The 27,052-nt window shown below is 45.7% G+C and overlaps 1 protein-coding gene across 1 annotated transcript in view; it reads right to left on the bottom strand.

Annotated features, from left to right (window-relative positions):
• The window catches only part of LOC139385038 (synaptotagmin-7-like), a 109,081-nt gene extending 82,920 nt beyond the window's left edge, over positions 1–26,161 (bottom strand). Inside the window, exon 1 of the mRNA XM_071130077.1 lies at positions 25,977–26,161. Coding sequence (XP_070986178.1) covers positions 25,977–26,010 — 34 coding nt within the window. The 5' untranslated portion in view covers positions 26,011–26,161. The remainder of the gene's footprint in view (positions 1–25,976) is intronic.
• Between the last annotated feature and the right edge of the window lie 891 nt (positions 26,162–27,052).

The raw sequence follows: 27,052 nt of genomic DNA, 5'->3' as shown, positions 1-27,052 counted from the left end.
TACCCTCTGTAGTGCCTTGCGGTCGGAGACTGAGCAATTGCCGTACCAGGCAGTGATGCAACCAGGATGCTCTCAATGTTGCAGCTGTAGAACCTTTTGAGGATCTCAGGACCCATGCCAAATATTTTTAGTTTCATGAGGGGGAATAGGCTTTGTCGTGCCTCGTCACGACTGTCTTGGTGTTTGGACCATTCTAGTTTGTAGGTGATGTGGACACCAAGGAACTTGAAGCTCTCAACCTGCTCCACTACAGCCCGTCGATGAGAATGGGGGCGTGCTCGGTCCTCCTTTTCCTGTAGTCCACAATCATCTCTTTAGTCTTAGTTACATTGAGGGATAGGTTGTTATTCTGGCACCACCCGGCCAGGTCTCTGACATCCTCCCTATAGGCTGTCTCGTCGTTGTCGGTGATCAGGCCTACCACTGTTGTTTCGTCTGCAAACTTAATGATGGTGTTGGAGTCGTGCCTGTCCATGCAGTTATGCAACAATATGTGAGAGCTGAATACTTTCACTCAGCCTGACCACATTAAACAGATGTAGGCTTTAGAACCTTAATTTGTGTACCTCCATATGTGTATATGTTATGTTATGTTAAACGTAATAATTGTCTGGTTACTTATGACAAACTAAAGTGGGTGGGGGTGGCAGCGTAGCCTAGTGGCTAGAGCATTAGGACTAGCAACCAAAAGGTTGCAAGATCAAATCCCCGAACTGACAAGATACAAATCTGTCGTTCTGCTCCTGAACAAGGCAGTTAACTCACTGTTCCTAGGCTGTCACTGAAAATAAGAATTTGTTCTTAACTGACTTGCCTACTTAAATAAAAGTCAAATTAAATAATTAGAGAGGCTGGTTGGTAGGATGGGTGGGTGTATAGCAATGCAAAGGTTTCATTCTTGAGTCGTGTCAGGGACGAGTGTAGTTTTTAGCTATCCCTTCCCCTTTCCCCAACCTTAACCTAATTCTCCTAACCTACTACGTACATTCTCCTAACCGTACATTCTCCTAATTATCCAAATCTTTGTTGTTAATTCTCCTAATCTTTGCAACAAGCAGCCTAGTCAGAGCAAGACAGATAATACTATACATCATCCAAGATGAACAGACGTAAAATCTTAATTTGATCACTCTGTTGTTGCAGTAAATTTCCTGCACAGTTGGAAATGCAAACTTGTAGTGTATTGGAGGTTTAAAAAGTCTTCTAAAGTTTGTAATTTCCACTTTATAACGTCAGGCTTGATTTGCCCTAACAAAAAATGAATCAAACCCTAAAAAAAAATCCATTAATTATAATCCACACAAATATTCACATTTACTGTTGCTGGAGGATTATTTTCCTACTGTGAGAAACTGGTCAAATTAAGATCCTCCATCTGTATGATACGCTACGTCATCCAATTCGTTGATATTGTACAACCGTGTAAAACGTATGATACTGTACATCCTTCAATTTGCACTGTACGACTGCTATTCCATTCATAACATAACGTAACATAACAGAGTGGCCAGACGGAAGCCACTCCTCAGCAAGAGGCACATGACAGCCCACTTAGAGTTTGCCAAAAGGCACCAAAAGGACTCTAAGACCACGAGAAACAAGATTATCTGGTCTGATGAGACCAAGATTGAACTCTTTGGCTTGAATGCCAAGCTTCAAATCTGGAGGAAACCTGGCCCCATCCCTATGATGAAGCACGGTGGTGGCAGCATCATGGTGTGGGGATGTTTTTCAGTGGTAGGGACTGGCAGTCTAGTCAGGATCGAGGCAAAGACGAACGGAGCAAAGTATAGAGATCCTTGATGAAAACCTGCTCAGGACCTCAGACTGGGGTGAAGGTTCACCTTCCAACAGAACAATGACCCTAAGCACACAGCCAAGACAATGCAGGAGTGGCTTCGGGACAAGTCTCTGAATGTCCTTGAGTGGCCCAGCCAGAGCCCGGATTTGAACCCGAACAAACATCTCTGGAGAAACCTGAAAATAGCTGTTCAGCGACGCTCCCAACCCAACCTGACAGAGCTTGAGAGGATCTGCAAAGAAGAATGGGAGGAACTCCCCAAATACACTTGTGCCAAGCTTGTAGTGTCATACCCAAGAAGACTTGAGGCTGTAATCGCTACCAAAGGTGCTTCAACAAAGTACTGAGTAAAAGGTCTGAATACTTATGTAAATGTGATATTTCCGTTTTTTTGTTTTATACAGTACCAGTCAAAAGTTTGGACTGGTACATTCAAGGGTTTTTCTTTATTTTTCATATTTTCTACATTGTAGAATAATAGTGAAGACATCAAAACTATGAAATAACACATATGGAATCATGTAGCAACAAAAAAAGTGTTTAACAAATCAAAACATAATTTAGATGTTAGATTCTTCAAAGTAGCCAGCTTTGCCTTGATGACAGCTTTGCCCCCTTGGGCATTCTATCAACTAGCTTCACCTGGAAGGCTTTTCCAACAGTCTTGAAGGAGTTTCCACATATGCTGAGCACTTGTTGACTGCTTTTCCTTCATTCTGCGGTCCAACTCATCCCAAACCATCTCAATTGGGATGAGGTCGAGCGATTGAGGAGGCCAGGTAATCTGATGCAGCACTCCATCACTCTCCTTCTTGGTTAAATAGCCTTTACACAGACTAGAGGTGTGTTGGGACATTGTCCTGTTGAAAAACAAATGACAGTCTCACTAAGCGCAAACCAGATGGGATGGCGTATCGATGCAGAATGCTCAGTAGCCATGCTGGGTAAGTGTGCCTTGAATTCTAAATAAATCACTGACAGTGTCACCAGCAAAGCACCCCCACACCATCACACCTCCTCCCCCATGCTTCACAATGGGAACAACAAATGCAGAGATCATCCTTTCACCTACTCTGCGTCTCACAAAGACACGGCAGTTGGAACCTAAAATCTGAAATTTGGACTCATCAGACAGATTTCCACCGGTCTAATGTCCATTGTCCGTGTTTCTTGGCCCAAGCACGTCTCTTTTTCTTATTGGTTTCCTTTTGTAGTGGTTTCTTTGCAGCAGTTTGACCTTGAAGGCCTGATTCATGCAGTCTCCTCTGAAAAGTTGATGTTGAGATATGTCTGTTACTTTGATTTGGGCTGCAATTTCTGAGGCTGGTAAGACTAATGAACTTATCCTCTGCATCAGAGGTAACTCTGGTTCTTTTTTTCCTGTGGTGTTCCTCATGACAGCTAGTTTCATCACAGTGCTTGATGTTTTTTTCGACTGCACTTAAAGTAATGATGGACTGTCGTTTCTCTTTGCTTATTTGAGCTGTTCATGCCGTAATATGGATTTGGTCTTTTACCAAATAGGGCTATATTCTGTATACCACCCTTACCTTGTCACAACACAACAGATTGGCTGAAATGCATTAAGAAGGAAATAAATTCCACAAATTTAATTTTAACAAGGCACACCTGTTAAATGAAATGCATCCCAGGTTACAACCTCATGAAGCTGGTTGAGAGAATGCCAAGAGTGTGCAAAGCTGTCATCAAGGCAAAGGGTGGCTACTTTGAAAAATGTGAAATATAAAATATATTTTGATTTGTTTAACCCTTTTTTGGTTACTACATGATTCCATACGTGTTATTTCATAGTTTTGATGTCTTCACTATTCTACAATGTAGAAAATTGTAAAAATAAAGAAAATCCCTGAAATTATTTTCAAACTTTTGACTGGTACTGTAAATGTGCCCAAAATTCTAAAAACCTGTTTTTGTTTCATCATTATTGTCAGATGTGTGTATGCTGGTAGTGAAGTCAAGTGCAGGAGAGCAGAGATTTGTGAACTGTCACGTTCTGACCTTAGTTATTTTATTATGTCTTTGTTTTAGTATGGTCAGGGTGTGAGTTGGGTGGGTTGTCTATGTTCCTTTTTCATGTTTTGGGATTTATGTGTTTGGCCTGGTATGGTTCTCAATCAGAGGCAGCTGTTTATCGTTGTCCCTGATTGAGAACCATATTTAGGTAGCCTGGTTTCACTTTTGAGTTGTGGGTGATTATTTTCCGTGTCAGTGTTGGTGCCACACGGGACTGTTTCGGTTTGATTTCTTCACGTTTATTGTTTTGTTCAGTGTTCATTACTTTATTAAAAAACATGAACACTTACCACGCTGTGTTTTGGTCCTCACCTTCTTCCACCACAGATGATCGCTACAGAACCACCCACCAAGAAAGGACCAAGCAGAGTGGTGACGAGAGGCAGAGATACCTGGAGAACTGGACTTGGGAGGAGATCCTGGTCGGCAAAGGACCCTGGGTACAGGCTGGGGAATATCGCCTCCCTGAGGCAGAGCTGGAGGCGGCGAAAGCTGAGAGGCGGAGGTATGAGGAGGCAGCACGGCAGCGCGGCTGGAAGCCCAAGAGGCAGCCCCAAAAATGTCTGGTCTCCAGTGCGTCTCCTTGGGCCAGGGTACATGGCACCAGCCCTATGCATGGTGTCCCCGGGTTCGCCAGCACAGCCCAGTGCGGGCTATACCACCTCGCCACACTGGCCTGGCTACGGGGAGCATTCAGCCAGGTAGGGTTGGGCAGGCTCGGTGCTCGAGAGCTCCAGTGCACCCTCACGGGCCGGTCTATCCGGTGCCACCTCCACGCACCAGCCCTCCGGTGGCAGCCCCCCGCACCAGGCTGTCTCTCGGTCTCCTTCTTACAGGTGCTCCCGCCTGTCTAGTGCTGCCAGAGCCTTCCTCCTGCCCAGCGCTGCCAGAGTCTCCCGTCTGTCCTGAGCTACCAGAGTTGCCCGTCTGTCCTGAGCTGCCAGAGTCGCCCGTCTGTCCTGAGCTGCCAGAGTCGCCCGTCTGTCCTGAGCTGCCAGAGTCGCCCGTCTGTCCTGAGCTGCCAGAGTCGCCCGTCTGTCCTGAGCTGCCAGAGTCGCCCGTCTGTCCTGAGCTGCCAGAGTCGCCCGTCTGTCCTGAGCTGCCAGAGTCGCCCGTCTGTCCTGAGCTGCCAGAGTCGCCCGTCTGTCCTGAGCTGCCAGAGCTGCCAGTCAGCCAGGAGCTGCCAGAGCTGCCAGTCAGCCAGGAGCTGCCAGAGCCGCCAGTCAGCCAGGAGCTGCCAGAGCCGTCAGTCAGTCAGGAGCTGCCAGAATCGCCCTTCACTCTGGAGCTGCCGGAATCTCCCGTCCGTCCGGTGCTGCCGGAATCTCCCGTCCATTCGGGATCCGTGGCTTGGGTCCCCAGTCCGAGGTCGGTGGCGAGGGTTGCCGCGTTAAAGAGGCCACGGAGGCGGGTAAAGAGGCGGAGAAGGACTATGGTGGAGTGGGGTCCACGTCCCGCGCCAGAGCCGCCACCGCGGACAGACACCCACCCAGACCCTCCCCTATAGGTTCAGGTTTTGCGGCCGGAGTCCACACCTTTGGGGGCAGGGGTACTGTCACATTCTGACCTTAGTTATTTTATTATGTCTTTGTTTTAGTATGGTCAGGGCGTGAGTTGGATGGGCAAATGTGCAAAATGTGCCAAAACAGTCACAATAATTATGTTTAACAATAAAAATCTTTGTGAAAAATAACACGGAAAAAACAAGCCAGTCTGGCGTGTTAACAATACACACGCAACACAAACAATCTTACACAAAGACATGATGTGGAACAGAGGAATAAATACATGTAGATTGATTGGGGAATGAAAAACAGGTGTGCAGGGAACAAGACAAAACAAATGGATACATGAAAAATGGAGCGGCGATGGCTAGAAAGCCGGTGACGCCGAACGCCGCCCGAACAAGGAGAGGAGCCGACTTTGGCGGAAGTCGTGACAAATATGGAGTACTGTATTTAGATTGACGAGGGGAAAAAAATATTAAATCCGTTATAGAATAAGCTGTGACGTAACAAAATGTGGAAAAAGTCAAGGGACCTGAATACTTTCCGAATGCACTGTAGTTTCAGCCCCTGTTATTTGCTCAACAAGCTTCCCAAACATTGATGGTATGCTACATGTGCAGGGCGGATGTGAGTAAGGAATCACATTTCATTTGAGATCTGATTTGAGATCTGATATTTCTGACTGGCTGTCCAAAAACAATTTCTTACATGCCAGGTTCCATTCTGTTTGTCCAGACAGTGATTATATTTGTGTCTGCCAACGACCATTTCGAAATGAATGAGAAATGAGAGATGTCAGTGGATATGTAAACAAAATGGATACTACGGAGACATCGTAATAAGGAGACACCGTGGATACTTCGGAGACATAATAGCCCCCCGGCCTCTCCTAGACAGTTAGCTGTTACTCAAAAGCTAGAATTATACCACTTCTTCAGTTCACACAGTTGTAGTCCTCAATCATCTTGTACTGTTCACTAGTCAGACGCAACCAGACAACACACTTGGCTGAACAAGTTTGTAGTGAAATATTTTAATGAGACTGGATGACGAAACCAGCAGAAACGTGTTTATGTACAGACTGGACAGCAAAAATGCAGACTATCACTGATCTGATGTACGTAGTTCTGATCTGAACGTGTTGATTTTAACCCCAGTATAAACAGGTTTTACACTTTGCTTGAATGTAGGACACTCTCTGTCAGTGTAGGACACTCCCTGTTGGGTGCTTCTAAAATAACTATTTTTAATGCATCTGACATGTTTGTTATTTTGAAGAAATTCACAAAGTAGTATGTCTTGGTAAAGTGATTTAAAATACATTTTATCTTGACTTTCATTTAGTATCCATCCATTTTGGGACAGCTTTGACGCATTTTGGATAAAATGTAAATAACATGGAAAGCCAATAATAGTTAAAGACAGCTAGCCTGAAAGCAGAGCAGTTGAGTTGGCAGAGGCCCCAATAGTATAGTCCTGGCAGAAGACCCCACATCACTCTGAGTGGGTAATGAGTATGTATGGCACTGAAACAACTAGACAGAAAACAAGTACAGCAACCCTCACTCACCCTTTCAACTTTTACTCCCTTTCAGTCTGTCTGTCCTTCAGTCTCCATCTGTCTCGTTTTTATTTCTCTCTCTCATTCTGTTTCTTTCTTTTTTACTTTCTTTCATCTCTCTCCCTCCCATCTTTCTGACTGGTGCTCCTCTGATCCATGCAGTGTTTTATGGTCGTGGGCCTTGGTGCCAAAGAGATCGGAGAGGCCATTATGAGGAGCGCCTGTGTGAGCAGGAGAGATTTAGGAAGAGAGAGATATACCCAGTGAACAGCTGACAGCATGAAGGACTAGGTTTTCTTAACGTGATATGTGGTCTCTTCACACTTCAATAGAAAACACCTGGAGTGGATTAACGGGCCACAGAGAGGTGAGGACAGCATGGAGGAGACTGACAGGGGTTGGGGATTCTACTGCTGTGTTCTGCTGTTGTGTCAGTGTGAATTTCCTCATAGTGTTTGTCAGTTTGTGTTTGCTGAGCATATGTGTTGTGCCGAGGCCCCATATCTCTGTCTGTGTTTCCTTTGACGCACCTGCTGAGCTGTGGTATGTGGGTCCGTCTCTCTGACAGTGTGTCAGTGTGTGGTTCCCTGAAATGTGTGTGTCTGGGTCCTTCCCCTGCCTGTCCATTAAACTTGGGCAGAGTTGGCCACTTAAAAGCTCTACTAAATGATTCAAAGCATTTACTTATAAATAAACACAGGCTGCTCCCTTCTTCCCTCTCTACTGCTGCACCCTCATAGCTCTCAGTACCTCCTCTATCAGCCTCTGTTTCAGACTCACCCTCCCACTAACTCCTCCTCCTAGTCACCAGTCCTCTCTCCCTCTTACCTCTCCCTGGCTTTTCCCTCTCTCCTCTCCCCTCTGAACCTCAAACCCTCAAGTGAGATCCCTCATTGCTCTTTGTCCTCTTCCTCCCTCTTTCTCTGGTTCTCTGTAATTAAGTTGACTGTTTGTGTGTGCATTGGCCTGAGAGACGGGTACAAACACAGTCCCTTAAGAACAGAGGGAGATAAATAGAATGACAGAGAGAGAAAAGGGTAGGGTGTTATGACAGCTGGCAAACCATTTAGTAAGTCATTGATACATGCTACCCCTCTGACAGGCACCGAGGAGTATTACCTCACTCACACACACAGATAATAACAACACACACAACCAAATATGTTACTTTTTTTATCCATTAGGCTAGTGTGCACAAACACCAAGAAAACACAGCTACGTCTCCTCATATCCGTACACATCCCATGGGACAACAGAGTGGATATGGATAGCTGATAATGATGAATTAGCAATTATGACCATAATATACCAAATCTACGCCACTAAAAGGTCACATGTGGTGTAGGATGGAGTGTGGAGAGTAGCCAGCTCTGGGCCTCAGGTGACTGCTGGGCCCGTCCACCAGATTACAGATTTGGCAGATACGCACGCACGCACGCGCACACACGCACACACACACACACACACACACACACACACACACACACACACACACACACACACACACACACACACACGTCTGTCTGATTCCCAGCTCACTAAGACCACACTAATTTACAGTACTGGCAAAACAAACAACAGACGATAAGCGTTGTCATCCAAGAGTGAGCAGACTACTGATGAAGGAGGGGAGCAGAGAATACAAATGTGTTTGTTTACTAGAAACCTAGGGAGAACACAGCCAGATAACAGAGGAAGTAGGACAGGAGATCAAAGGGAAGAGTGAGCTACAGGAAGGAAGGAGACTGGGAAGAGGAGGAAGAGATAGACAGGACGGGGGGAAGAGGACAGGAAGAGAGGGAATGAGGAAGGTAGAGAAAATATCTAGTAGAGGAGGGTGGAGAGTCTTGATGGGGAGGAAAGAGATTGGGGAAGTAGTTGATGAAGGGGATGGAAAATAAAATAAAAGAGAAGAGAGAGAGAGAGAGAGAGAGAGAGAGAGAGAGAGAGAGAGAGAGAGGGTGGAAAAGAGGGTGTTGGAGGGTGGACATAGTCCCAGATTCTCTTTCATCTCCAAGTGTTTGAAGGCATAAAACTTACTGAGACACTCTTGGGTTTGACTGACAGTCTGTGTGTGTGTGTGTGTGTGTGTGTGTGTGTGTGTGTGTGTGTGTGTGTGTGTGTGTGTGTGTGTGTGTGTGTGTGTGTGTGTGTGTGTGTGTGTGTGTGTGTCCATAAGTACCATAAGTCCTCACAAGAATAGTAAACAAACTAAAATTCAGAAAAAAAAAGGCTATTTTAGGCTTAGGGGTTAGGTTAAGGGTTAGGGTTCGAATTGGGGTTAGTAGCTAGGTTTAGGGTTAGGTTTAGGGGTTAAGGTTAGGGTTAGGGAAAATACGATTTTGAATGGGAATCAATTGTTTGTCCCCAAAAAGTCCTCACAAGTATAGTAAGACATAGCTGTGTGTGCGGGCATGCGTGTGTGTGTGTGTGTGCATGTGAGTGCATGTGTGTGCGTGTGTGAGAAGGGGTAGGGGGCACAGTGTGTGCATGGTGTGAGTTTGTTCTGTCAGACTGGTATTGGCAGGCTGGGTCTGTCTGTGGGAAGATCTGTCCCACCATCTGTTCCTGGCTATATGAATGTCTGTGGCTGTTTTTAAAATGCTTCTTCTACCATTCCAAGTCTTAAAATATGCCCCCATCTTTTCCTCTTTTGATAAAAACTTATTTCCATTTACTGTCCATAAATCCATCCTCCATTAATCTATCCATCCATCCATTCATCTATCTATCCATCCATCTAGTATTTCCATTACTCAAAAGGTGACAAAGGCATTGTTTAGAGGAGAGTGTGATAATGCTGTGTGCAGTGTGAGTATGTTAGGTGATATAGAAATTAGGCTTGGGCGGTATACTGTATATACTGTCTACCGAGATATTTTGAAAAAAGCCACAGGATGGTATTTAAATACTGTCAAAACTATTTATTTGAAGTCTTTCAATAAATCTGAACATTTGTAGATGCTTTTTAAGTTATAATACTGTAAATCCTGGTATGTCAGAAGGACAGTATGACAATATGGGGATCTGGACAAGCCTAATAGAACTGGTGAAGTTTGAAATGTGAAAAGGTGCATGTGTCTGTGGTGACCTCACTCCCCCACTGCCTCATCTCTCTCTGATGTCCATTCTGCTCCCCTGAGACACACACAGTCCTCCCCTTCCTCGTCCTCTATCCTGAGTGCCACCATGACTCACTGTTACACCTGTACTCTGTGGATTGACAGAAAGTTCACACCAAAAACCACAAATCCTTGTATTATTCCTTCTTATAACCCCCTCGATCTCGCTTTCTCTCATGATGAACTTATAGTAAATGCTATGTCTCATGTCTTCTACAAATGACAATGAGCTCGTCAGGAACTCTAGTCCTCCTGCTAGTAGGATGCTTTAGGGAGGATGACTTCCTCTATCTTCTCCACTCAATACTGGATTAACCTGTGTCAAACACACTATTTAACAGCTAGAGTCACTGTTGTCATGCATGTTACATGCCAATCTGAATTACCGAGCATGCATGCTATAGTCCCATGCTCTACTTGGTAGAGTAACATGCTCAATTCCTGTGTATTTGAGGGAGGATGGTTATCTTCAACAAAGTGAGCTGCTACTGGATAGTCAGTGTTCTTACACCTGATTGAGCTGCGGTGTTCAGCTATGTGTTATTTTAATTGCCTTTTTGTTTGTCCAACGTAGGCTTTTCCACATGAACATGTTATGATATAGATGACTTCCTTTGTCATGCATGAGATGATACCCATAACAGTATGTGGGTGTCTGAAGAAGGATGTTTTTGTAGTGTTATGGTTTGGTCTGGTCTATAAGCGTGCTTGCAATTTTGGGGATAGCTTAGTGAGATCTGACCTGCCCCCTGAGCCCACTCAGACACTCTTGACACCTATTCCAAATGAGAACTACATAAGTGGCTCATGCGCACAGTGCAATACACAGACATTGAGCATGTTGCTCTACCAAGGAGAGGAGGTAACGTGGAGATCCTACTACTACAGAGGGAGGCCTACTGGATTTCCTTTCTAAAAACATTGACCCCTAGTGGTCTGAATATTGACTTTGATCTCAGGCCCTTCTAATGAACAAATCTTCTTTATTCCCTCCTCTTTATAAACACGTCTTATAAATTAATATATTCCTTCTACAGCTTATCTGCGTACACCCAATATGTTCCCCTGTTGATGATGCTTATTATGCATTATGGTTGAACCAAAAGAATACACAAAAATTAAATTAAATTGGAAACAATTAAATATACATGTGAAATTAAATTAAACAATAATGTATGTTGATACTAATATTATGTATAATATCTAATTATGTTTCCATATGATAACAATAGCCTAATATATTATATATGCTGTAAACTATTGTCTTTTAACAGTTTCACCTAATAATGACACACCCCTCACTATTGTCATTGGTTGCACTAATTGCACTGTTTGTCTACATAACCTGGTTTAAGCATTCATTAAACTACCCTGAAGAAGGCACATGGATGCCGAAAAGTTGGTGTTTATACCAATAAATTACTGGGAGTTTATATACAGTACTGTACCAGTCAAAAGTTTGGACACACCTGCTCATTCAACGGTTTTTCTTTATGTTTTTATATATTTATGTCACGACTTCTACCGAAGTCAAAGCCTCTCCTTGTTCGGGCGGTGCTCCGCGGTCGACATCACCGGTCTTCTAGCCATCATTGATCCATTTTTCATTTTCCATTGGTGGTCTTGTCTTCCTACACACCTGGTTTCAATCCCATTCATTACCTGTTGTGTATTTAACCCTCTGATTCCCTTCATGTCTTTGTCAGAGATTGTTTGTTATTCAGTGTTGTGTTGGTATTGGTGTGCGACGGGTCCTCGTACCCACTTTTTTTATTGTTACATTTAGTGTTTGGAGTATGTTTTGTTTATTTGTTATTAAATACTCCTTTACACTCAGTTTGATTCTCCTGTGCCTGACTTCCCTGCCACCTATCCCTGACAGAATCTCTGATCAAAAAATGAAGTCAGCAGGAGAAGGTACCCCGGCCATGGAGGTGGAGGAGCGCGTCATGGAACACACAGAGATTATTGACAATCTGAGCGCCGCCATGGATTGCGTTGTCCAGAATATGGACCGCTGGGAGACACTGAGTTTTTCCAGCGCCTCCACCAGCACAACAAGGGTCTCCCCTGAGAGCGCCCTTTCCCCGCCTGAACCCAGCAGGATCCATTTATCCCTGCCTAAGGGGTACGACGGAGATACTGCCGGCTGACAGGGTTTTTCTCCTCAAACTAAGCTTGTATCTGGCCACAGTCCGCCCAGCTCCATTGGACCGTGAGAAGAGTTACGCCCTCGTCTCGTGCCTCACCGGGAAAGCCCTAGAGTGGGCCAGCGCTGTGTGTGGAGAAGAGGATGCGGTGTTGGACCATTTTGAGGAGTTCACCCGCCATTTCAGGACAGTATTCGACCACCCACCTGAAGGCAGAGCGGCGGGTGAGCGCCTCTACCATCTGAGGCAGGAGACAAGGAGTGCTCTGGAGTTTAGGACCCTGGCTGCCGGCGCTGGATGGAGCGACAGGGCCCTGATCGACCATCACCACTGTAGTCTACGCGAGGACGTCCGTCGGGAGCTGGCCTGTAGAGACACCACCTACACCTTTGACCAGCTGGTGGACATGTCCATCAGGCTGGACAACATGCTGGCTACTCGTGGACGTCTAGATCGGGGTCTGGTTGTTCCATCCTCCCGTACCCTCTCTCCTGTAGCCATGGCACCATATTGAGCACCATATATGGTCGCAGAGGTCACACTGCTGGTCGGTGCCGGGTTGGTTCCTCTGGGAATCAAGGCAGCAGGCAGGGCACTCTGGCATCACCCCAGGTGAGTAGGCACCATTCTCATCCAGAGCCCTCTGTTGCACATATGTTTGTCTCTGTCACTTTTCCTGATTTTTTTTCCCCACGTTCCCAGTATAAGGCGCTAGTAGATTCAGGCGCGGCTGGGAATTTCATTAATAAAAGTTTAGCTCATAGTTTAGGGATCCCCATTGTTCCTGTGGATATGCCTTTACCCGTTCATGCCTTAGATAGTCGACCATTAAGGTCAGGGTTTATCAGGGAGGCCACCGCTCCTTTGTGTATGGTAACGCAGGGGGGTCACAAGGAAAATATTAGTATTTTCCTTATTGATTCTCCTGCGTAATCTGTGGTACTAGGCCTACCCTGGTTAGCTTGTCATAACCCCACTGTTTCTTGGCCACAGAGGGCTCTCACGGGGACGTCGCGAGAGTGCTCAGGTAGGTGTTAATGTGTTACTACGGTGGAAAGTCCAGATCAGGTCTCCACCGTGCGCATTCCCCCAGAATATGCTGATTTGGCTCTCGCCTTCTGTAAAAAGAAGGCGACTCAATTACCACCCCATCGACGGGGGGATTGTGCGATAGATCTCCTGGTAGACGCTGCATTTCCCAGGAGTCACGTATATCCCCTATCGCAAGCGGAGACGGTGGCTATGGAGACATATGTCCCTGCATCAGGGGTACATTCAGCCCTCCATTTCCCCCGTCTCCTCAAGTTTTTTTTTTGTGAAGAAGGATGGCGGTTTGCGCCCGTGCATTGATTATCGAGGTCTCAATAAAATCACGGTGAGATATAGTTACCCGCTACCTCTTATCACTACAACGATTGAGTCAATGCACGGGGCACGCTTCTTCACTAAACTGGATCTCAGGAGTGCGTACAATCTGGTGCGTATTTGGAAAGGAGATGAGTGGAAGACGGCATTTAGCACCACCTCAGGTCATTATGAGTACCTCGTCATGCCATATGGATTGATGAATGCTCCATCAGTCTTCCAATCATTTGTAGACGAGATTTTCAGAGACCTGCACGGGCACGGTGTAGTGGTGGTGTATATCGATTATATCCTGATATACTCCGCTACACGAGCCAAGCATGTGTCCCTGGTGCGCAAAGTGCTTGGTTGCCTGTTGGAGCATGATCTATATGTCAAGGCTGAGAAATGCTTGTTCTTCCAACAATCCGTCTCCTTCCTAGGGCATCAGATTTCCACGTCAAGAGAGGAGATGGAGAGCGACCGCATTGCAGCCGTGCGTAATTGGCCGACTCCCACCACGGTAAAGGAGGTGTAGCGATTCTTAGGGTTTGCCAACTACTACTGGAGGTTTATCCCATTACCTCACTGCTAAAGGGGGGCCCAGTACACTTGCAGTGGTTGGCCGAGGCGAACAGGGCTTTTAGGCACCTGAAGGCTCTGTTTACCTCGGTTCTGGTGTTGGCTCATCCGGATCCCTCTTTGCCATTCATAGTGGAGGTGGACGCATCCGAAGCTGGGATAGGAGCAGTGCTCTCTCAGCTCTCGGGTACGCCACTGAAGCTCCGCCCCTGTGCCTTCTTTTCGAAGAAGCTCAGCCCGGCGGAGCGAAACTATGATGTGGGGAACCGGAAGCTGTTGGCTGTCGTAAAAGCCTGGAAGACGTGGAGACATTGGCTTGAGGGGGCTAAACACCCCTTTCTCAGCTGGACTGACCATCGCAATCTGGAGTACATCCGGGAGGCGAGGAGACTGAATCCTCGTCAGGCAAGGTGGGCCATGTTTTTCACTAATTTTGTGTTTACCATCTCTTACAGACCAGGCTCCCAGAACGTTAGGGCAGACGCATTGTCCCGGCTGTATGACACAGAGGAGCAGTCCATGGATCCCACTCCCATACTCCCAGCTTCTTGTTTGGTGTCGCCGGTAGTGTGGGAGCTGGACGCGGACATTGAGCGGGCCTCCCCCTCAGTGTCCAGCTGGGCGTCTGTACGTTCCGTCTGCTGTCCGCGACCGACTGATCTATTGGACCCACACGTCACCATCCTCTGGTCATCCGGGGATAGGTCGGATGGTGTGCTGTCTTAATGGGAGGTACTGGTGGCCCACTTTAGCTAAGGACGTGAGGATTTATGTTTCCTCCTGCTCAGTATGCGCCCAATGCAAGGCTCCTAAACAAACCTTACCCGTTCCACAACGGCCGTGGTCGCACCTGTCGGTGGATTTTTTTATTTATTTTTTTTTTTTTTATTTATTTATTTTTACCCCTTTTTCTCCCCAATTTCGTGGAATCCAATTGTTGTAGTTACTATCTTGTCTCATTGCTACAACTCCCGTACGGGCTCGGGAGAGACGAAGGCTGAATGTCATGCGTCCTCCGATACACAACCCAACCAGCCGTACTGCTTCTTAACACAGCGCGCATCCAACCCGGAAGCCAGCCGCACCAATGTGTCGGAGGCTACACCGTGCACCTGGCCACCTTGGCTAGCGCGCACTGCGCCCGGCCCGCCACAGGAGTCGCTGGTGCGCGATGAGACAAGGAGATCCCTACCGACCAATCCCTCCCTAACCCGGACGACGCTAGGCCAATTGTGCGTCGCCCCACGGACCTCCCGGACGCGGCCGGTTACGACAGAGCCTGGGCGCGAACCCAGGGACTCTGATGGCACAGCTGGCGCTGCAGGACAGCGCACTTAACCACTGCGCCACCCGGGAGGCCTCTCTGTGGATTTTTTTAACTGATCTTCCACCTTCACAGGGAAACACCACGATCCTGGTCGTTGTGGATCGTTTTTCTACATCCTGTCATCTCCTCCCTTTTCCCGGTCTCCCTACGGCCTTACAAACTGTGGAGGCCCTGTTTACACACGTTTTCTGGCATTATGGGGTGCCTGAGGATATAGTGTCTGATCAGGGTCCCCAGTTCACATCAAGGGTCTGGAAGGCGTTCATGGAACGTCTGGGGGTCTCGGTCAGCCTTACCTCAGGTTTTCACCCCGAGAGTAATGGGCAGGTGGAGAGAGTTAACCAGGATGTGGGTAGGTTTCTGCAGTCTTATTGCCAGGACTGGCCGGAGGAGTGGGCGAAGTTCGTGCCCTGGGCAGAGATGGCCCAGAACTCGCTACGCCACTCCTCCACTAACCTTTCTCCCTTTCAATGTGTATTAGGGTATCAGCCGGTTCTGGCTCCTTGGCATCAGAGTCAGACCGAGGCTCCTGCAGTGGACAATTGGTTCCGGCGCGCGGAGGAAACCTGGGAGGCCGCCCACTACCACCTTCAGCACATCATTCTGCGCCAGAAAGTTGGCGCAGACCGTCACCGCAGTGAGGCCCCGGTGTTCGCACCAGGGGACAGGGTCTGGCTCTCTACCCGAAACCTGCCCCTCCGCCTGCCCTGCCGGAAGCTGGGTCCGCGGTTTGTGGGGCCGTTTAAAGTCCTGAGGAGAGTGAACGAGGTATGTTATAGGTTACAGCTACCCACTAATTACCGCATTAACCCCTCGTTCCATGTGTCTCTCCTCAGGCTGGTGGTGGCTGGCCTGCTCCAGGAGGCTGAAGTTCGGGATGTTCCTCCGCCCCCTCTGGACATCGAGGGGTAAGGTCTGGAGGTCTGGAGGAGAGATGCTGGGTTCCGGTGGAGGACTTATTAGATCCTTCCATGCTGCGAGAATTCCACCGTCTCCATCCGGATCGCCCTGCACCTCGCCCTCCGGGTCGTCCCCGAGGCCAGTGTAGACGCACTGATGGAGCCGTCAGTGTTTGGAGTATGTTTTGTTTATTTGTTATTAAATACTCCATTACACTCAGTTTGATTCTCCTGCGCCTGACTTCCCTGCCACCTATACACATGACTCAGACAATTTATTACATTGTAGAATAATAGTAAAGACATCAAAACTAAGAAATAACACATATGGCATCATGTAGTAACGAAAAAAGTGTTAAACAAATGTATATTCTGGACACTAACATTGCTTGTCTGATATTTCTTAATTATATATTTTAAAACTTTGGGGATTATGTGTTTATTATTGTATTGCTAGATATAACTGCTGCACCTGCGATAACAACTTCAAATCTGTGTACCCAACCAATACATTTTGATTTGGTCTGATACAGTAAAATACACCTAAATGCAGTCCATTATCAACATCCAAAACAAATGGAGCTAAGAACTTTGACCCCTCCCGTTTCCCTCCCTCATTCCCTTCCTCTCTCTCTATTTTACTGTCCATGTAGAGCCCCTGGGAACCAACACGCCTTCAATGAGCTCACTGATTAAAAGGCATACATTCTCTCTCTCTCTCTCTCTCTTTTCTGCCTCTTTAAAAGCACTCTCTTCTGGGAGGCATAGCCTAGATGTTCTCTCAAAGTGCAAACCCCCACTCTCTGTCTCTATCTCCAATTCTCATTTTCCATCTTTCTACATAAACCTTTTTGTCCACTTATATCAATCTCAACAAACACTTGCTGCTGAGAGTTTCTCGCCTGCGCCTCACCAGATTCCATCATTATCTCTTCTCTTCCTGGTGTCTGCCTGAATGTATGCATCTACTTGTGAATAATCATGAGACAAAAAGACAGGGAGGCAGTGGTGGCAAGGGGAAGAGACTTGAGTCGTGCACATGAGACACCACCAACTCTAGTGAACCAGAGAGTGTTCTGTAACAGTAGAGAGAAACTGGTGTGTAACCATACGCCCATCTTAATGCACCCACTTACACACACGCACGAACAAACACACACACACACACCTCTCTCCTTCCCTCCTGATTCCCTTCAATCCAAGTCAGGCTCCGTCTTGGTTAATCAATGTGACGGTTTACTGAGACGGTGGGGGACAATGTCTGACCCAGGCAAAACACCCATTCCATGCCCTGCTTCTCATCCATGCTTTTCTCACTTTCTGTCTCTCTCAAATCATTTGCCCTAGTATCACAAGTCTCACTTTATCTATGTACCAGTCTGATTTCCCCTCTTTGCCTTTTGTGTAAAAACAAACAGAACCACATCTTCTCCAATCCTGCCTTCCAGTCTCTGTACTTCCTGAGTCTGTATGATAGTGAGAGAAACTGATCTCTGTGCCTTCCCCCATTACACACCAGAGTTATACCACCACTGGATAAAAATACATTCATTTCAGATGGCTATTATTGCCAGCACCTGACTTATAGCTGCTTTTTCCTCCCTCCATCTCTCTCTCTCTCCTCTCCCTCTTTCCGGCTCCTCCTCCCTCTCCTCATATAAAACACTGATAAGCCAGATGATTGGAGCTCATTATTTCTCCTTCTAAGGAATGTAATATTAACAAGACATTTGACAATGGATCTGGATACTGGTATTAATAGGCAATTACCTCAGACGTTTACAAACTGCCGGGATGGAAAAAGCTCCTCAGCATGACTGACCAATGTGTGCATCCATATCCCCATTTGTCCCCTCCCTCCCTATTGTCTCCCTCCCTCCCTCCATGCTTACTGTCTCCCTCCCTCCATGCTTACTGTCTCCCTCCCTCCATACCTACTGTCTCCCTCCCTCCATACCTACTGTCTCCCTCCCTCCATGCCTACTGTCTCCCTCCCTCCATACCTACTGTCTCCCTCCCTCCATACCTACTGTCTCCCTCCCTCCATACCTACTGTCTCCCTCCCTCCATGCTTACTGTCTACCTCCCTCCATGCTTACTGTCTCCCTCCCTCCATACCTACTGTCTCCCTCCCTCCATACCTACTGTCTCCCTCCCTCCATGCCTACTGTCTCCCTCCCTCCATACCTACTGTCTCCCTCCCTCCATACCTACTGTCTCCCTCCCTCCATACCTATTGTTTCCCTCCCTCCATGCTTACTGTCTCCCTCCCTCCATGCTTACTGTCTCCCTCCCTCCATACCTACTGTCTCCCTCCCTCCATACCTACTGTCTCCCTCCCTCACTGTCTCTTCTCTGCGTTTGGCCTTGACAGAGTCATGGTGCTACAATCTCCCAGCACATCTCTTATCCACATAACGGATGATAGAACTAGAGCGATGCCATGGCAAACTCCCAGATCACTAAAGACACAGTAGAGTGAAACCATTTCACTGTCCTCCACTATCAATGATCTAGCCCACATGAGACAAGGCGCACTAGACAGACATTACAGACACCCTGCAGCAAAGCTATCACAGATTCCATCCACACTAGAACACATCAGGTAAAGGCCATAAAAAGGGCATTGAGTGTATCTGCAGTACAGGTGGTTATGTGAGTAGTCCATGTCCAAAAACACAGACTTTGTGAACGTAGCTAGATCTAAGCTGATAATTAATGTATTGTATATGCATAATGACCACAATGCTTTGAGAGGAGTGGCAGTTTGTTTCCCAGTGAAGAAGTATTACCCTGATCTAACTTATCTAACATGGGAGACCTGAACACGTTAGATAAACGTTCTGACATCTAACACAATACCTCTGACCTTCTTCCAGTGTTTGGATTATTGCTCTGCTATGACAGAGCCACCCTGCAGAAATACTAATAAACAGGATGGATAAAGGTGATAAACCCTCCAATTACATAACATTTGACATATACCATTAATATGACATTTAGCATAGCATTATTAATGGCATGTTTGGATTTTGGCCGCCAGCAGGCTCAAGATTCTGAAATCACTGAGAAACCTTTGACAGATAAAATCTATACCTTTTTCCCTTGGCTTTGTGACCTCTATAAATAGTGGTAGGAATTTCATCACAAAATATTTATCACCATGTTGAGCTTCCACCTATCCCCACTGATCAAAACCTACAACCCCCTAAAACTGCTTTTCCACGGAAAGGCCATTGGTTGTGGCGGTTGAAGAATTCCCTACTAAATGTAGTTATTGCTGTTGTCTGATAAGTGAGTTAGGGTTCAGATGTGGTCTAATCTTTACCTAGGGCTGAGATTAACCAGAGTCAATAGCGCCAGTGTGTGCCGATGTCAGATCACCTGCCACTGCAGGGATCCCCCCACAGCACAGCACAGGCTGTTTGTCAGGGAACCATTCCTGATGGGAAATAGATTCCCTGCTGGGAGATGGATTGGTGAAAACCATTCCAGAGTGGAATTAAGACATGCTGGACATTCTGGATTCCAAAGCCTTGTAGTCCTCTGTGAAGGCCAACATTTTGGATGTATGTGATTTACTGATAATGGAGGGACAGACATCTGTATTGGAAAGGATTGCTGTGATATAAACACACCATCATCTGACTGTCATATTGGCCACCCATTGTGGGATGCAATTTGGCAGAATTGTGCTAATATTAATCAACTTAAAAATAAAAATAAATGATTTGACTGTTCATGATAATCAGGCCTACCTGTGGCATGTTGTTCTTTCCCCCACTTGTTATAGAAAGAATCATACGATTAGAAAATATATTATGATACATTTATAGGCAAACAATAATTATGCCAATAACCGTTAATGAAACCTGCCAGTAAAACACTTGTCTAATATAGACCTTTCGCCCCACCCGAGACAGGGAAAGGGAGCCAGAGCATTCCCTGACTATGTGTATTTAAACACATCCACTGCAGTGCCAGTGGCCTTGTGAGGAGAGAAAAAGCTGCCTACACTTATCACTGTAATAAAATAGTGATAGCCCAAATCTGCAAGGGGCACAAAGTATTTCAAACACCTGACAAAGCTTTTTCCAGCAATCTAGAGTCTTAATCATTATGCCTAATTCTATATAAAAAAAACATTATTTTTCTGCATAGGTTATCTAGCATACCCCTTTACCTGTTCAATTGTCATTTTAATGAGGGTGTCATTCTGACTGTTGTAAATCACACATCTCAATATACTGCACTAACATGCCTAGGACATAAAAATTACAACACAGTACACGGGATACAGGCACATATCATGGTAACATAATTCATACACTAATATCATGATTACATTTAAACCAAGTATTTTTTTTAGCATATCTAAGCATACCTCCTGACTGGTGGTTCTATAAAAAAAAGTGATATGTGACTTGTTTCAGGAAACTAGGCGAATGTTGGAAGTCACGACTTCACAGGAGAGTCATTTGAACATTATTTTTTTATCAAAATGTGTTTTTTTGGCAGAAATGCCTTCTGGAACATTTGAACTTTCATGTGCCTTAATAACAAACTTGTATGCCATCTGTAAATGTGAATAAAGTTGTTAAATTACGAGCCAAGTTGGTTTAGCCACAGAAAAAGACAGGAACCGTCCCGCTAGCCATGATTGGCTGAGATAATGAGTGGGTTGAACATGCAGAGAGATGAGTTTCAGATTGGTCTGCGGTGTAGCATCTAATGTCTATAAAATGAGATGCTCGTTATGCTTAGATAATGCTTAGCAATGGAGAACTGCAAATATGTTGCTACTGCTCCCAATAACATTGCTCCCCTGAATTTAAAGGTCAGTGGGAAAAGGTTGTGATGGACTACTTTCTGGAGGATGATCGTGCCATGCTGACTCTCTCTGATTCTGAAAATGAATCAGATGATTAGGAAATCCCTGATTTAGGTAAAAACATTTTCTTTGAAGAAGACATTGTAGAGTCTTCTGATGACAGTGATGGGGAATAAACAGAGATCAACAGTGTTGTTGTCACGGAAGAAGTTGACCGAGTTTTGAAATCAGTGGAATGTCTGGTAGAGATTAATAGAATTTTGCCATTTGATTGCAAATGCAGAGGGAGTTGAAAAGAGAACACCTGTCTCCAGATTATATCTTCAAACTAAGGGCAACCATGGCATTCGTGACAGAGAGGGAGAAAGATCTGATGATTCTTATGGCATTGCACACAGTCAGTGTGAACCAGAGTGACTTGACACAAAGAAGAGCTCTCCAGTAGGTTCCAAAACATTCAAAGGGAATTTTCTCAAAAGTGAGGTTATAAGTTTATCAACTTCCAAAGCAGAATTACTGTCCCATTGTTCCTCAAATGTAGTGTATGATATACCATTTTGTAGCTCTGTGTCTCTGCTTTTATCCAATGTAAAAAACACAATTTCAAATTTTGCTACATAAGCTCCGAATCAAGGCGATCGGTCACTTATGCTTCTCTACATCTCTGCTAAAATCTGGGTAAAAGATTGAAAGGAATGTGAGTTTTATTCAATACATTTAGTAATTGCTTGCTTTTCTAAAGTCTAGAAACCTTGCCAGCAGGCTTTCCAGCCAAGATAGTCAGACAAGCTACTTTAACTTAATTGATAGCCTGAAATGGCTTGGTAGATAGTTTTGATGTTGGGAGATTCGGAACCTGTCTAGCTGGCTAGTTAAAGCCAACGTCATAAAATGGCTAGGTGGCTAGTATTACAGAGAAACAACAAAACATTTTAGTTTTATTTATTCATTAAGAAGAAATCAAAAGGCTACATTAAATTCCTTTACCAACATACCTCCTGTGAGTCCTGCCCATCACCCGCAGGTAAAATAAGGTTTACATTTCTTTCATTACTCATCTCATATGTACAGTGGGGCAAAAAAGTATTTAGTCAGCCACCAATTGTGCAAGTTCTCCCACTTAAAAAGATGAGAGAGGCCTGTAATTTTCATCATAGGTACACATCAACTATGACAGGCAAAATTAGGGAAAATATCCAGAAAATCACATTGTAGGATTTTTTATGAATTTATTTGCAAATTATGGTGGAAAATAAGTATTTGGTCAATAACAAAAGTTTATCTCAATACTTTGTTATATACCCTTTGTTGGCAATGACAGAGGTCAAACGTTTTCTGTAAGTCTTCACAAGGTTTTCACACACTGTTGATGGTATTTTGGCCCATTCCTCCATGCAGATCTCCTCTAGAGCAGTGATGTTTTGGGCCTGTTGCTGGGCAACACGGACGTTCAACTCCCTCCAAAGATTCTCTATGGGGTTGAGATCTGGAGACTGGCTAGGCCCCTCCAGGACCTTGAAATGCTTCTTACGAAGTCACTCCTTCGTTGCCCGGGCGGTGTGTTTGGGATCATTGTCATGCTGAAAGACCCAGCCACGTTTCATCTTCAATGCCCTTGCTGATGGTAGGCTTTGTTACTTTGGTCCCAGCTCTCTGCAGGTCATTCACTAGGTCCCCCCGTGTGGTTCTGGGATTTTTGCTCACCGTTCTTGTGATCATTTTGACTCCATGGGGTGAGATCTTGCGTGGAGCCCCAGATCGAGGGAGATTATCAGTGGTCTTGTATGTCTTCCATTTCCTAATATGGAAGACATACTGCTTACCTACAAGCTGCTTACCTATTGCAGATTTAGTCTTCCCAGCCTGGTGCAGGTCTACAATTTTGTTTCTGGAGTTCTTTGACAGCTCTTTGGTCTTGGCCATAGTGGAATTTGGAGTGTGACTTTTTGAGGTTGTGGACAGGTGTCTTTTATACTGATAACAAGTTCAAACAGGTGCCATTAATACAGGTAACGAGTGGAGGACAGAGCAGCCTCTTAAAGAAGAAGTTACAGGTCTGTGAGAGCCAGAAATCTTGCTTGTTTGTAGGTGACCAAATACTTATTTTCCACCATAATTTGCAAATAAATTCATAAAAAATACTACAATGTGATTTTCTAGATTTTTTTTCTGATTATGTCTGTCATAGTTGAAGTGTACCTATGATGAAAATTACAGGCCTCTCTCATCTTTTTAAGTGGGAGAACTTGCACAATTGGTGGCTGACTAAATACTTTTTTGCCCCACTGTATATACTGTAATCTATAACATGTACTGCATCTTAGCCTATGCCGCTCGGTCATCGCTCATCCATATATTCTTATTCCATTGTCAAGTCAGTGTGCCCCCTCCGCAAAATCCCACTCTGTCGGCTCTGTGCCAGCCGGGAGCAACCGGGAGACCCATGGGGAGGCGCACAATTGGCCCAGCGTCGTCTGGGTTAGGGGAGGGTTTGGCCGGCAGGGATGTCCTTGTCCCATTGTGCTCTAGCAACTCCTGTTGCGGGCCGGGCGCAATGCACAATGACACGGTCGCCTGGTGTATGGTGTTTCTTCCAACACCTTGGTGCGGCTGGCTTCCAGATTAATCGGGCATTGTGTCAAGAAGCAGCGCGGCTTGGCTGGTTTGTGTTTCGGAGGATGCTGCCCCGGTCAACTGTAAGTGCTGTTATTGTGAAAGTCTAGGAGCAACAACGGCTCAGCCCTGAAGTGGTAGGCCACACAAGCTCACAGAACAGGACCGCCGAGTGCTGAGGCGCGTAAGCGCATAAAAATCATCAGTCCTTGGTTACAACACTCACTACCAAGTTCCAAACTGCCTCTGGAAGCAACGTCAGCACAAGGCTGTTCATCGGGAGCTTCATGAAATGGGTTTCCATGGCCGAGCAGCCACACACTAAGATGCGACATGCCAAGCTTCGGCTGGAGTGGTATAAAGCTCTCCGACATTGGACTCTGGAGCAGTGGAAATGTGTTCTCTGAAGTGATGAATCACGCTTCACCATCTAGCACTCTGAAGGACAAATCTGGGTTTGGTGGATGCCAGGAGAATACTACCTGCCCCAATGCAAAGTGCCAACTGTACAGTTAGGTGGAGGAGGAATAATGGTCTGGGGATGTTTTTCATGGCTCGGGCTAGGCAGCTTAGTTCACGTGAAGGGAAATCTTAATGCTACAGCATACAATGACATACTAGACGATTCTGTGCTTCCAACTTTGTGGCAACAGTTTGGGGAAGGACCTTACCTGTTTCAGCATGACAATGCCCCCATGCACAAAGCAAGGTCCATACAGAAATGGTTTGTCAAGATCAGTGTGGAAGAACTTGACTGGCCTGCACAGAGCCCTGACCTCAAGACCATCAAACACCTTTGGGATGAATTGGAACGCAGACTGCGAGCCAGGCCTAATTGCCCAAAATCAGTGCCGACCTCACTAATGGTTTTGTGGCTGAATGGAAACAAGTCCCTGCAGCAATGTTCCAACATCTAGTGGAAAGCCTTCCCAGAAGAATGGAGGCTGTCATGGCAGCAAATCCAGATTAATGCCCATGACTTTGGAATTAGATGTTCAATGAGCAGGTGTCCACATACTTTTGGCATACAGCACATGGCTGTAGGAACTACAGTAAATAAGCCTGTAATTCTAGAGTGGATGATGGAAAATGAACAAATCTCACATTTTCTGTGTTCATGAAAGTTTGCAATTTGCTTTTGCTCTATTATGTGGATAGATTTAGGTATTTTTTATAGTTTACAGTGTTCAGAAACACACTTGTTCCAGACACCATCCTCTCTGCAAATGACCCTCAATATATAGGCCTATTTTTCAAGTGATCTGTCACAAAAGGGATGTTCAAAGTGACACAGTGTTTATAGAACTATGCCTTCTTTTAATATTCAGACTACAGCCAATAATATTTATTGGAACTGGGTGATTTATTGGAAGTGCATTTTTCACTGCCATAATGAGGCCATGAATGAATAAAGCTGTTTTCAGCCATTTCACGTTTACTGACAGTCTTCACAGAGGATCATTCAGTTCACACATTTCTCTCCCTGGGCAGCAGGTGTTTGCTGTCAAGGTGTGCAGCCTACTGCTTGCCACCAGGGGCGACACTTAGGGGCGGGAAGAGGGCCACTATTCCTCCATGTAACCTGTCACGCCCCCAATGCACGTGGGATACATTTCTTAAATAGGTGCCCCCCCCCACCCACCCACCCATCCACACGCACCCACATACAATATGCTCCTCTCTCCCTCCGTCTCTCAGACAGGGACACAAACACCCGTGGACATGATAGGAGATGAGATGACCTTGTGTGCTTTGCCGCTCAGTTTACCTGACGAAAAAACCGGTGACACTCGGGCATGTAGGCTAACGTTAACAATACTGAGAGAACAACAAGTGCACAAGCATCTTTAACTTACACCCGAGTCTCCATGCTGTCAGCCTAATTTTAGTAATTCCATCTACACAATTGCCTTTGGTGCGGTCTCTGAACGATGAGGTAGCCTTTGAATGTCATCCAGGCACATGACAAGGAATGTAACGAGTAAACAACATCATGGGCTATGCATGCTGATAGAGATGACACTAGTAAAATCAGCAATAACATGCTGCTTGTGTTGTGGCGATGACTCCCAGCATCATTACTTGAGACCAACAAATCCTACTCAAGGGCGTTTTTGAACGATCACAAGAGCCTCAAACAAACTAGCCTAAAAGGGAGACAGACAGTCTGGCATGGAAAATATAAATTGGGGTATTTCTCTCACCTTTGCTGTTCCCTTCTTCTCTGTTCAGATGCATGGCTGTTGCTTTTTTCAGTAAAGCTGTATTCTTATATTTTTATTTTTAAGGAATAGCCTTCGTGTTGAAAACTCAAATTCCAATGTTGGTTTTTATTTATTGCCTTATATTGTCTCGCTACTCAGCGAGTGCGCGTGGACGCGCGCGTACTTGAGCGTCCTCCCAGTATTTCGCTCGAGCAGGTAGGTGAATGTTGGTGCCTGAATCTATTTAGTATCTCTCTCTCTCCAGTTCAGATGCGCTCAAAAGAGATGGTCGCAATAAGATTGCAGGGAGGAGACGGGCGGGGTGACGTGAAAGCAGTCCGTGCAAAGTACTCGCAGCTGGAGTCAAAATCCGTGTTCGGGCTGGAACCATACACTTTAATGTTGCCTATTTTTTTAAGGGACTTAATCGTCGCCAAATTGTACGCTCCTCGTTCGACCTAGTTAGATGTTAGTCTACAGTCACCATTATATCACCATCCTTATCCTCACCTCAATCACTATTATTATTATAATCCCTTCATTTCATAAGCATGTCCTTTGAGAATTCCAGAAACCGTCTCAGATGGCTACTACATATAGAGGGGGCGAGAGAGGGATTGATTCACCACAAAAAGAGACCTGGAAATGTGTGTGCCTTTGTGGCCTCATAAGTAACCAAACTGGAAATGTGCGAATAGGTGTCTGTAGATGTGTAGTCTCAGCCTGGTCTGGTTGGTAGTCTATGGGCGACAGGTTGTCAGTGACTCCCAACTGCAGGTGGAAAATTAATTGGGGTTCGTGCGTGAGAAACGGTTGCCTTTTCTCGCGCGCACATACTGTAGCCTAACATCCTTCACATTTTTTTTGTGTGATAAGCGTTTCTTCATCCTCGATTCCTTGAGCCTGTTATTTTTAACACTCAATCTGTGTTCGCCATATGACTGTTATAGCCAATACGAAAAGTTGATTTACTCACCGCTCACGTCCACCCGTAGCAACATGACTGACATGGCTCACCAGCGGTCCCTAGTGTTGTAGAACATCGAATGGCAAACAGTACATTTAATAATTGTTAT

Source organism: Oncorhynchus clarkii, chromosome 26 (genome assembly GCF_045791955.1).
Source record: "Oncorhynchus clarkii lewisi isolate Uvic-CL-2024 chromosome 26, UVic_Ocla_1.0, whole genome shotgun sequence".
NCBI lineage: Eukaryota > Metazoa > Chordata > Actinopteri > Salmoniformes > Salmonidae > Oncorhynchus > Oncorhynchus clarkii.
This window is presented reverse-complemented; position numbering and strand designations above follow the sequence as displayed.